Source organism: Cydia pomonella, chromosome 17 (genome assembly GCF_033807575.1).
Source record: "Cydia pomonella isolate Wapato2018A chromosome 17, ilCydPomo1, whole genome shotgun sequence".
Taxonomy (NCBI): domain Eukaryota; kingdom Metazoa; phylum Arthropoda; class Insecta; order Lepidoptera; family Tortricidae; genus Cydia; species Cydia pomonella.
In genome coordinates this window covers 18,346,751-18,359,498 of record NC_084719.1, presented here as the reverse complement: position 1 = coordinate 18,359,498, position 12,748 = coordinate 18,346,751, and the positions used below count along the sequence as shown (strand labels likewise).

Here is a 12,748-nt window from a genome sequence, read left to right as displayed (position 1 = left end):
GCCAGACGATACTGGAAAAGTAAAATAAATATAACCGGACCGAGTGTGCCCCACCCCTGACTCTCGACACTCATAAAATGTAAGGCTGTGGTATCGCCGGCCGCGGATAGCTGAGTAGTTAGCGGGTACTGCCGGCGGTGTTAGTGCTCAGTTGATGTTTTTATTATTAAAAATTACTTCATCTCCATGTAGAAATAAACAAACAGACTTAAACGTATTTAAGATTTATTTTTGGATGTAAAAATGACATATTATCATTAAATTAACACTTGCAATGACACCCGTACGCACCTAATGAGCTCTTGGCTCCATCCTACCCTGTATTATGATACACAAGCGATGAATTTTTTGCGACAGTTTTGTATAGATAGATGATTTATCGCTAGAAAATTACGATTTCGGGTTAGGGGTCAAGTCAATGACCGCTATTGCAACCTTAAAAATTTTTTACTATAGGTATTATGTAACCAGCCGGGTACATTTCATAGGTTTTCAGGTTACATAATACGAGTACATAATACACCACCGACATGCATTGCGTTTAAATAAAAAAGAACGTACATTATTTTGAATATTAAGTACTCTATTTATTCACGTTCAGATATACTCTTTCTTAACTGTCTTTAAAAAAATCATCATGTACTGAACATTTTGAACAAAATGTCATTTCCAACTTTAGGTCAAGAACTAAAGTAGTTCAATTTCTCAAATTGCTTAAGTTATTAAGTATTAACTAAACTGCCGTTTAAATGACGGTAATATTGAACAGAAATGTAGAAACCTATATACAGGGTTTTTTTTTAGCTTAACATCAGGCCAAGTGTTTTGGGATAAGAGTACTAAAATAAACTGTTTCTCCCCTGATATCGCTCGGTGAAATTGGTGAACTGAAAAGTGATGCTAGCCTAATCAGATATATAGCTACCTTCCCTAGGCGTTGCAAATAATATATGTCTATTTTTTATTATTATAATCGTGTTAACCACGATGACGTGCCCCACTCTTCTTCCTAATCGCTTAAAGTATAAGTGTGCAATCATAGATATATATCGATCCGCTGTAATAGTCAGTTAGTATCGGGACGGATGTCGCCACAGTTAAAAATGTGTGCATTTCAACTACAATTACAATATTGTACGCATAACACCTACTCACACATAGACACTTATACGTGCGATCTTGCGCTCTGATTGATTTATTGATTGTAATTACGCAGTAAAAATGACAACCGATTTTTCTGAGAATGTGTTTGTACCTTATTAAGTTAAAAAGTTTTATCTTCATACGATATTCATAACATATATTATGTGGCATTTTGCTTTCGAAGGTATTTTGACAGTCATTCATACTACTCATTCGTCCATTCATTAACTCAATAGAGATGGGATGGGATTTGATTTATAATTTTTTTTGTGATATATTCGATTACACTTCGGTATTTTATGTTAATATTTGAAAAATATGAAGTGGAGCAACATTCACGACTAGTCTGTGTAACGTGGACATCAATTCACTACACGTGAGCATCGAGCGGCTGACCGCTCAAGACTGACGTTCTTGTCAAGCCCCCCGAACCCCGCCATCCCTCAATCAAAAAATAGTGGGGCCTTCTTCGTGGACGATTTTACCGCGGATTTACATTCGCGGCTCATAGCTCGGCTCGCGGCTCGGCTCGTGTCTCGGCCACAGCTTGTAAACTCCTCGAGCTATAATGTACACACTCTCGCCTCGTGGTTCGGCTCCCGGCTCGTCTCCTGTCTCGGCCACAGCCCCTAAGCTCGTCGAGCTAATCAATTTTAAACTCAGGCGGCACGGTATAAGGTTTGTACACACAAATAACAAATAAACAGCCGAACGCGAATATAAACAGCAAGCGCGCGTCCCCCGCGAGCCCCCTTGACTCGTGGCCAAAAAACCGCTCTGGCCGCGAGCCCAGCGAGCGGCGAGCCGAGCCACGAGCCCACCGTTTATATACGCGTCTCACACGCAAAAGTAGATGCGCCCTTAGAACTTGGACACGAGTGAATTTAACGTGATGATTTAAAGGTAGATTTATTATAACGCAAAATGTGCATGAGAAAAGAATCTAAATCTCAATCTCAATTTAGGTAATCCAAATCTCAATTTAGGTGATACTACTTTTAACTTCATGTCATTTCTTCAGTAGTAGTCACAGTGCGAAGCATAATATAATATGAAAAGCACGCCTTCAAAATCTGTAACCAAAAAGATTCAGTGTTGTAAAGTAACGATGGTAACTCTTAAATTATAACAAGTACCTACTGGTAGATGTATAATTGAAATATTGTGGAAGGTAAATGCTTTAATACTTTGATAATAGTATTAAAAAAGTCTGATACTGAAAGTTCCTGTAATCTCAAAACAGTTTTTGCTTGCAGTAGTTACTGAGTAGATTTGGACAATATTGTTTTATACTTAATTCGTTTTCTTAACTTTTTCTGACAATGATTACAAATTTTCGTTTGATCCTATAATCCTGAGTCACTTTTGTATGAATATTTGGACCCTCAGTCATATTGTTTGGCGTTTCTGGGAATGTTGGATTTCTTTTATTTGACTCATTTAGATAACTAAGGTTGTCTGAATCTGCTGATATGCGAATTTTTGTATCTTACTAAGCGAAAGAATAGCTTTTCGATCCTAACTAAGAGAATCCATTTCGGGAGAAAACGGCTACCACGAACTAAATCCTAACAAATCACTTTGATTTTGTTGTCCATCGCTTCTTCATAATATTCTAGGTTTAAAGGTTTCATTTTAGAACAATAACATAGTTTTTATAAAACGAAAGGCTTAATTCGACCAAGTTTTAATTACATTATATACGTTTGTTTTATAAGTAAGTATCGTGTATTTTTTTAAGTAAGTATTAAAGATAGTGGAAACCGCTTTCTCCCAAAATGGAAATTTCATCATAAATGTACGTACGTTCAGTTAGGATTGCAAAGCTATTCTTCCCTCTTAATATGTGCTCAACACAGCTGAAATTTTAGCCTGGAGAGATGCTGTTAACAGTGTTAACAGAGAAAACAAAGAAACACAATTTATAAAAGCTACCACACACAGTACGAGACAGCTCGAGAACCGGGCCTTATTGCCTCATCAAAACTAAAGCGTCAGGCGCATCGGCCCGGACCCGGATAGTTTTAGCGTGAGTCATGCTTTATAAGATAAGATTCGAAGTCTGATGGTATTAACTCGTTGTCGACTGAGGGCAAAATGAAAGTCGTATAAAATTCTAGCACGAAAAATTAATAGTATTTTATGCAACAGTTGTATAAGAAGGGTCAAAAAAGGCGAGTGGCGTGAGTTACAATGTGAGCCGGAGCCGAAGGCGTAGGCGAACATTGTAAAGGAATACGCCACGAGAATTTTTTGACCTACTTATACAACGTTGCATACAATATTTTTCCTACGAGTCAACAAAAATAAATCTTAATTTAGGTAAACAAATTACAGCAAAAGTATATAGCCAAGACGCGCGAGCATACCTTGTTACGCGCCCGGCCCGTCCCGGGCCGCGGCCGGCCGGTCGGCGACACCTCCTCGTAACTCATGAGGCCCTGGTACTTGCTACTTGCTAAATTAATTTTTTGGACAGTTTTTTCTCAATTTTGGCCACCGTAGCCTACGGAGACTAACAAGCAACGCTAAGCGGTCTTCGTAGTCTATGGGTGTTGCTATATTACGGGTGTCACATGCGTGTTTCTGACTTATGAAGTAATTATTTTTACTATGCAACCAAATGAATATTTTGTAAGTTGGCAGCAATGCACTTATATTAGTTTAAAACTGTATTCGTTTTGGTTTTGTTAGGTTGGTAGCCATTAATCGCAGTAACATTATAGCTTATAAAAGCACAAGAGCTTTTATGAGGAATAGACAATATAGACTTTTCTTGAAATCTTTTATGTATGTTCTTATATTCGTGTTAATGAATGCATAAATGACAGATAACAGTAGAGGAGTAGGAAAAATTATTAAAAACGCTCAACGTATTATTTTAAAACTGCCAGCATTCCTAAAATACACATCAAATTCAAATATATTTGAACCTCAAACAATAATTGTAAATTAGTTCGATTTTCAAACGACAAATTTTTCTTTTACTGCGTCATCTCTAAGTAACTCATTATAATTATGAACTTTCAGTATTAAACCTCACACCTTCGTAATTTTATGCCACATAAATACAAAAATGAAAATATTATATAAGTACTATATAGATGTTTATTTCTGTCTAGACTTAAGTCAAAATATTTATTAATAAAGTAAATTATAAATATATCTAAAGTATGTTGTGTCCCTAGTTTTTATGTTATCGGTTTAGTTTGGACAGTCTGATTGAGTTCAGTTTGCAGTTGCCATACAAATGTAAAAAAAATACCCTCTTCAAAAATTTACCCGTATTAAATCTGTCATTCGACGCACGTAGATATTACTAGCATATCTGACTCTTTATTTTTTTCGCAATAATATAGATTGTATGATGATAATGGTGAAGAGTGATAAAAACTACCATTGTTGTGTCCTCCTTAGGCGTGAAACTATCTTCATAACCAATTTCATCAAAATCAGTAAGCGGGTTTGAACGTGAAGAGGTAACAGACGTAACAGACAAACACACACACTTTTAAATTTATAATATTAGTAGGGATACTAACCGCAGCCATAGTTTGAACCCCAACTGGGATCATGCCACAAGCCTTCGGGTGTATTGGCTCTTGGACGTTTTGTAAGAAGAATAAAACGAGTTTTCTCTCTTTCAATTTCATACACTCCCAGGGTAAACCATACACTGCATCGATAATTTTTTCACTCTGCAAATAATTAATCAAATCAGACGTAGTCTTGACATAAATTCTGTCCCAACTTTTTAATCATTTTAAATTTAATAATGGAATGTTTTATGTACTTTTGTTTCTGGTTATGCTTGAACAGACATTTGGCTGTCAGAAAAAGTACATTTAGATCCAGGTATCGTTTCCCTGAAGATCATGATTGAGGCATCAAATAGAATCGTGTCGCAGTGATAGCGTTATACGAGTGCAACAAGCAAGTGAATGACACTTTCGAGCTGCTGAAACCTTTGAATATAACGAAGAAATTCATCTATTCGTACTATCAAGCGATACAACGACATGGGTTTAGTCGACGACCGACCCAGGAGCGGTCGACCACGTCAAACAAAGACACCGGCAGTGATTAAAGTGGGAGTTGAGCGAATTTGGGGAAATCCGCTATGCAAGCAGATAATCATGGCTAGGGAAATCAAAAATTTTGATGGGTAGGTGTCAAAATAAGAACATCTGTTTACTGTCGTGCTTCTTTCATTTTCAAAATAAATATCATTTCATGTAGGATAGAATTTATGGCAAGACTACGTAATAAATAGTGAGTACATCACACACTACCTATCTGATGGTGCTGCCTTTGCATGCATCCCAATGACACGGGCAAGGGCTTTATACGCTAGGTTTACCTTTCACAATACATTAATTAGTTAAAATGACCTACACGTTGGCTTTGGCACCATGCACGCATCCCAAATATAGGAGCAATCACTATGTCGTGAATGGGACTAATATAGTAGCGAACAAAATTATTGCAATGTTTATTATTTGCTCTAATCAAAGCAATGATTTCTAATGAATTTGTTTAATATTGGTATTATTAAATAAAAATAACCGAAGATGTTTCATGACTCACCAAACCAATATCAATAATTTTACAAAACTGTTCTCTCAATATATATATATATCAAAATGTTTGCTTGATATTTCTTTTTAAAAAGCAAGTGTTTTGTTGACGTGGCCATGGCATGGCCGTGGTTTTAGATATGGCAATTGCCGCATTGTTGCAGTGTATAAATAGTTTAGTTAAAATTTTATGTTTTAGGTATAGTTATAGCTCTAGTTTTAAGTAGTTTAAGTAGTTTAGTTAATTAAAGCATAGCCTCCTCGTCGTCAAACGGCGTACGCCTGGGTCACAACGGAAGAACATCGCTGGCTTACCCTGCGCTGCGCAAAATGCCATTCTTATGAGTTGTGACCTGGTGACCTGTATATCAAAAGTCCTATGTCCCGTTCCGACTGTCACCTGATCAAAACGTGCCAAAAATGCTAGCGGAATTACCGCGTTGCACAGCCAGCTATATTTGCTGAACCAGGAAAGAGCCGGCACGGGGGTCGCTGCCCCTATCCCTCAAACGCCGCTCCATAGTTCTAATAAGTTTTTTGGCCTCTACACACCAAGGGCCCGCAGTTTCTATAGCGACCGGAACAAAGTCGTATGCTGGTACCAAGTTTGTGTATTTATTATATTTGAATTTCGCAGCACTCTCGGCGGCCGCGCCTGCTGTTTTGCTAGTATGGGTGATGTGGGAGAGGGCAAAGGTGCTAACGCAAGTGGTGTCCCAAATTAGGCTGCGGCCTTTTGCCCAAGGTACCAGCGTAAGGCCGTCCGGTCGCTTACCGTCTCGCTCCAGATACATGGTATATTGGCCGAGACCATGGCACAACGGATCAGCTCGTTGATGGCGTTATGTCTTGGTATTTGCCTCGCACATGGCAAGCAGCTTAAGCCGTGGTGCCCATTACCCTCGACCATCGTCCTGCAGATGCAGCAATGGGTTTCGCATACCTTGCATCCTAGTCTTAAGGCCACTCCGACTCTTAATGTGTCATCGTCTAAAGAAGTACCCAATTGCGGTGAAGGCAGTGCGTGCAGCCAGGCTCCCGACTCGGGTTGCCTAACGGCTTTTAGTCTGGCCACATTTTCTACTTGTAGAGCGCTTTCCAATAGGCTGAAATAAGTGCGCTCACACAAGGTGTTGTCCCAAGGTCTTTGCAGATCGGGGTTGTCCGGGCGTACAGATCCAGAACAGCGGATCGTCCACTTAGCTAAGGCCTCCTCTACGAATGGAAGACAGATTTTGCTAGCATTAAAAGTTAATATTTTAGTGACAAGTCCTGTCGACGCATGAGAGGAAGCAAGGAATGCTACAACTCCAACATCGTTCATGCTACGGATTCCTAAACCCCCATAGCGGATGGGAAGCGTTGCCTGGCTCCATTGTGCTTCATGCAATATATTGGACGTTTAGGATGCTTTCAAGACCTTCTTTGAGTGTGATATCATACTCTTCAACATCCTGCTGCCTATGACGAGATGGTATTGTTATCGTAAAAAACGTTGCTCGGAGTCGAGTAGCATTGGAAAAGAAATGGGTACAGAACGGGGGTATGGTTTTTCACTTGCTGTAAAATCACATCTCTTTCAACGGAATTAAAAGCATTTTTGATGACCAGCTTTATGATCACAACGTCATTATTCTCGTGTGACATTGAAAAATACCTCGTGGCGTAGATTGCCGCCTCGCAGCCTAATGGTGTGCCGAAGCCCATCTAAACAGGCTAAAGAAAACCTGCCATCTCGTCTCTCACAGACCGACAGCCCAATTTGGCTACGAGCCGTCTTAGATTAGAACCTATAGCAATTGGTCTAATTCCTCCGTCTTTTTTCGTTAATGCACACAAAGACGCTCCGTAAAGGTAGGGACATACTTGGGGTTTGAGCATACCGCGTAAGAGGAAGTTGCAATGTTTAGTCAGTGATTCAAGGAGTCTGGTTCCATTACCTCCTGCATTGGGAGACACGAGTTCTTTTAGATGCTGAGAGCGAAGACCATCCAATCCTGACGCAGAGTCGTTATAAAATGAGCCAATTGCATTGGCCACGTCTAAAGCTGAAACCGTAAGAAATTGGCTTGACTGATCGGGTACAGGCGGATAAGTGAGTGGCCTAGATGGCGAAGGATGCTTGTCCCTCAATACGTTTAATGTTTCAGCATTCGAATCGGCAAGTGATGAATCTCACAGTAGTATACGAACTGCGCCTCTTAGGTCTCCATCGTGGACTTTAGCCTCAATTGTCCGGTAAAGAGAGCGAGGTTTTTGATTCAGCGGATCAGGAAACTAGACGTTTAATTCGTCAATATTTTCTTTCACTTTCGAGGTTAATGATTTGCCCGTGCCACCGTCAGGAACCCTAAGTGCCGTAAAGGAGAACGAAAGGAGTGCAAACCAATCATCTACCTACCTTTGCCTGCGGCGAGGGCAAGTTGTCTACCCTAGCTTGCTCCCTTTGGGATGTGTTTTAGAACACGCACATTCTTTTTTAGCTCGGGAAATCTTTGTAGACTGCTGTCATTGGAGCTGAGGCCCATACCCAGGTGAACAGCGGCGGGCGGCACCGTGGTTTTTACGGTGGTTTGTTTGCCATGAACACGGCTAATGTGGATATTAAAGCCAAATTGTCCTTTAAACTGGCGGGCTTGGGGGCAATGTGGGCAATAGGTTGGAACTGCCTCGATAGTCGCAGGCATTGCATATACATATTTGAATATCTTTTATGTATTATTTGTAAGACACTTTTAATGAATTCACCTGAGAGCCAAGAAGTTCAAATATGACAGATATTTGTATCAATTGCTGAAATAATACAACTGTTAGAGGTGCATAATTTCCTAGTGCTTCGGAGTTCTGAAAGAAAACACAGATATTAGGGTTAGGGTTGTAATACACCGTAAAGAACAACGCCTGATATTTATCTTAAACTATTGATTTTGTTTGTGATTTCTCGTTAAGAAAAATAAATCTACTAAAATTCAGTTTTCTAATCGAAATTGGCGAGAGGCTTGATAATCCCTTTTGTAAGTGTTAGGCCTCAATGCATGTCCCAATCGACCGGATGGATAAATGAGGTATACTATTTTTATGAATTAATTTAATTTAATAGTAAACAATGTATGTACTTAAATATAAATTGTTTTGTCAATACTAACATAATGATAAGTAATTTTGTACCTAACATATGGATCTGTGATGTCTGAAATAAAGTCTTAATAATAATAAAATATGTATGACAAAGACAAGTATAAAAAATGTTAAATACCAAGGTAGAGCATTTCAATAAAATAATACAACCCACTATTTGATAGAATGAGAAATTTAAGAGTAGAAAAAAGCTGTATGCGCTCGAGGTCTTTGATATAAAGCTGAAACAATAAAAGTCCATACATAAGAAACATCAAACATTTATGAAACATTTTAAAATCGTCAGAATTATCTGGGACTTACTCCATTATATTCCTGTGATGATTCACAAGTTCCACGATTAATGTTGATATCTTTTTAGACTCCTCTTCCGTATACCATGAAATTCCGATTCTCTTCATCTGATGATTAGCAGGTTTAGGGAAATTGTATATGTTGTGTTCCAAAATTTTCAAATTACCCCATAAATGAAACACCATCAAAGAAAGAAGTAGATGCCATAAACAGAAACTAGTGGAACAGATGCATGTTAAAAACCAGCCCATAAAACTTACAAAGATGTGTCCTTTTATATCAGTAACATAATCAAAAGGGAGATAAATGTATACTGCTGTCTCGTAAGTAGCATTAACAGGTTTATTAGACCCATACATGCCCGCTCTGAAGTTCTTATACGTAGGAGTTACATTAAATAACAGGATTCCGAAGTACAGTTGAATGTGTACAAATAACGTAAAGATATAGCAGATTTTTTCGACGTTTTTATAAATCTATAAGGAAAACAGGTATATTAGGTACAGAAATAAAAAAATACGAATTTAATAGAATCGAAAAACGGTTATATATTATTTGAATTACCTTGTTTGCATATTCAGATTTATCCTTTTGATGAAAGAGGTGAATGTTTTTCAAGAATTCTTTGATCACTTGCCGATATTCAGCCATCCATGGCATTGCGAGTCTTTGCTGGATTAAATAACTCATTTTAGAAAATAATAAGCAGTTCTTCCTCGAAGTTAACATAACAATTTTCACCACACCAACTGGTAAAGGCTCTCTTGGTTGTTTAAAATCTGATGAGAAGGTTGCATTTTATCGACATGTAAAGTAAATTGGTGTGGTTGGTCTGGAATGGACTATTTGATTAAATTATGATTTTGGATGATAAATATTTATTGACGTTAATTTGTATTTGACTTTTATTGATTATGTTGGATATCTCGCAGTAAATAATTATTTACCTCGGGTTGTGGTGTGGTGAAAAATTGTATGCTTCACTCAGGGGCAAAATGTATGTAAATTCTTCTGTCTCGTAGTTCAATTTTGGAATCTTTTCGGGTATCAATTTGGCACGAGCGGTTAAACAACAACTTTGCCCCGTTTTAAAACAAATATCTATTAACAGTTTTCTCTGACACGAGTTTTATGTATTACTTGAGAAAATTGAATGGGTACTTCCGTGACCGTCTAGAGGTAATTGTTTAATACTCAAGACTCCGCTGCCGGTTCGATTCCGTCCTCCGCCACTGTAGGGCTTGGAAACTTTTTATTTAGAATATGGCATCTATTTCAGTATATTTGCGTATGTCCCCATAGTTGTAAACTTGTTCAAATTAAATCAGAATTTTGAACTTTTATCGAAATAAAAGAATCTAAATTCCAAAGTATTAACAAAAATTGTTCTGGGTATTACGAGGTATTAAATTTATGTAAATTGACAAACTCAAGATTCACGTACTTTGTACTCAAGAATTAAATTTTTCACAGAATCAAGAAGAAAGAAGTCACAGATTTTGATAATATTTTTTAGATGTTAGATATCTTTGATTTTGTATTCCATAAATAGAAATAGGTTATAAAAACTTACCAGACAAATGATATTCATTGCCAGTGTTATATAATTGTGGCCCATTATGACGAAACTGATTGTGTTTATGTTACATCTTATATACCAGACCTGAAGAATACATGCAATGCTCGTAAATAGAAAACAAGTTATGTTCCATTTGACATGAAAGGTATATTTCTTATTCTTTGACTCGAGCACAGGCCAGGAAGCTACACGATTGAGTGTAGTAGCGACCTGCTTTATATAACCCAAATCCTTTGGTGAAATTATTTGGCTGTAAATTAATAAAAATATTAAAGTATTTCAAGCAACACCATTTTTACGAGAAACATAAATGTACGAAAACAGTAAAGTTAAAGAGACGAATTTCATCGTGCACCTATTAAATTTGAAATTATTGTACATTAGTTTATTGAATAGTCATAAAATAATGATACGCATTGTCGTGAATATCGTTTAAACATAATACATTAAAATTTAAAGACTAATTTTTTGCATGAATACAGTCAAAAAAAAAAAATATCCTGACATTCTTCTGCAATAAACACCTTTATCTCAAATATTACAGTAACTTTATACATTGGCGTTTGCGTCAAATCCGGTAATTCTGTTTTTTTTTGTAGACTTGTCTTTGATGTTGGCTCAATGAATAATCCAAGTTTGTGAACTCGAGCGCTGAACGCCACTTTGTCAGAAATCGAGACAACCGCAATAATTTCGCGGTTTTTTTTTAGATTTGGTCGATTATAACCCTAAAGGACTAAAAACTAGTCCTAAAAGATAGTACTTTCTCGAAACATTTTTAAACTCGACTAAATTTGCTACAATATGAGACTAATAATTATCTCTATTACCTTATAGTTTCAGAGATAAAGCCTTTCAAAGTTTATAATGTTCTCGAACTTGAATTAGTAGGGAAAGCAAGTGCAGTAAGTATGTACTTTTATATCAGGCGATGCCGCTTGGCCCGATTGTTCCTAAGGTCAAACAAAGCTGATTTGTCCTAGTAGCCACATGATCGTACCGTGCCTACCCCCAAAAGAGGGCGTAAAGTGTTGCATCACCAGGTCCAATCTATGCTATATTTCCTCCTGCTCTTAGCAACTAAAAAAAGTTATATATCACTTCCATATAATTGAGGGACGAAAACATTGTATCCATACTTTTAATACGTCAAGTAATAAGTAATTTCCTATGGAAAACGTCACTGCCCTCCGCTACCTAATTTTACAAAAAAATGTATGACGGCCTACTTTGAAGTGATAAATTTATAGAAAAAGGAATGCATTTTTATTTAGTGCTAACTGTGATTATAAAGGCCAAAATTGTTACAAATAAGTACCTACATATACTTAATTTTCATTTACTGTGTAAAAATCAGTGTATTCGTATGATAAGGTGAATATTTCAAAAATGAATTCTTCGTTCCAAAGTTTTACGAAAATGATGTACAACTTGCCCTAGTTACTAAGAGGAGGAAGAAATATAGCATAGATTGGATCTGGTGAGCCGACTCATACCCCCTCCCAACGAACTCAACCTTGAAAGGCTGTATCTCGGAAACTATTAGATCGACAGAGACAATTCTAGCCTCTACTTCAAAACGCTCCGAAAAAATAATATCGAAAACTAGTTCTTTAGGGTTATATTCGCCCAAATCAAAAAAAAAAACCTAAATTTTCGCGATTTTTTGGTTTCTTGAGAGTTGCATTCGACGCTCGAGAGCACAAACTTGGATTATTCATTATGCCAACATCATCAAAAAGTGTGCAAAAAATCAGAACTACGTGATAATGACGCAAACGAACCCCATTACAAAAGTTGACAAAGTTACTGGATTGAAATTATAACTTGCTAGTACAGATGCGGATGAGATCCAGCTGAAAGCACAAAACTTAGCATTCATATAGCTTTTAGGTTTATTAGAATGAATAAAAGTAGAAACACGCCGAAAGATGTTGTTTCTACTTTTTTTTTCACTTTTGGCTTTTACAATCACAGTGTTGCAATTTGCACTCAATAAAAAAATTACAATTTAGCT

At 37.3% G+C, this 12,748-nt stretch overlaps 1 protein-coding gene across 3 annotated transcripts; it reads right to left on the bottom strand.

Annotated features, from left to right (window-relative positions):
• Nucleotides 1-459: 459 nt before the first annotated feature.
• On the bottom strand, nucleotides 460-11,196 carry LOC133526964 (odorant receptor 10a-like). 3 transcript variants are annotated; one of them, XM_061863836.1, is made up of 7 exons: nucleotides 10,726-11,196; nucleotides 9,717-9,824; nucleotides 9,162-9,628; nucleotides 8,977-9,079; nucleotides 8,469-8,564; nucleotides 4,686-4,841; nucleotides 460-2,216 (listed from the first exon to the last, which is right to left on the bottom strand). In XM_061863836.1, the coding sequence occupies exons 1-7, from the start codon at nucleotides 10,768-10,770 to the stop codon at nucleotides 2,148-2,150; spliced, it is 1,044 nt and encodes a 347-aa protein (XP_061719820.1). In that variant the 5' UTR covers nucleotides 10,771-11,196; the 3' UTR covers nucleotides 460-2,147. The 3 variants fall into 3 exon arrangements, with proteins under 3 accessions (XP_061719820.1, XP_061719818.1, XP_061719819.1); XM_061863834.1 differs by having other exon boundaries at nucleotides 9,717-9,984; nucleotides 10,726-10,866; XM_061863835.1 differs by having other exon boundaries at nucleotides 9,717-9,931; nucleotides 10,726-10,862.
• Nucleotides 11,197-12,748: the final 1,552 nt, after the last annotated feature.

Coding starts and splice junctions, on each gene's coding strand:
- LOC133526964 (XM_061863834.1), bottom strand. CDS start 9,881: ATGTTAACTTCGAGGAAGAACTGCTTATTATTTTCTAAAATGAGTTAT. Junction 9,629..9,716: donor AATCTGAATATGCAAACAAG/GTAATTCAAATA, acceptor TTTTCCTTATAG/ATTTATAAAAACGTCGAAAA. Junction 4,842..8,468: donor TTGAACTTCTTGGCTCTCAG/GTGAATTCATTA, acceptor AATTATTTGCAG/AGTGAAAAAATTATCGATGC.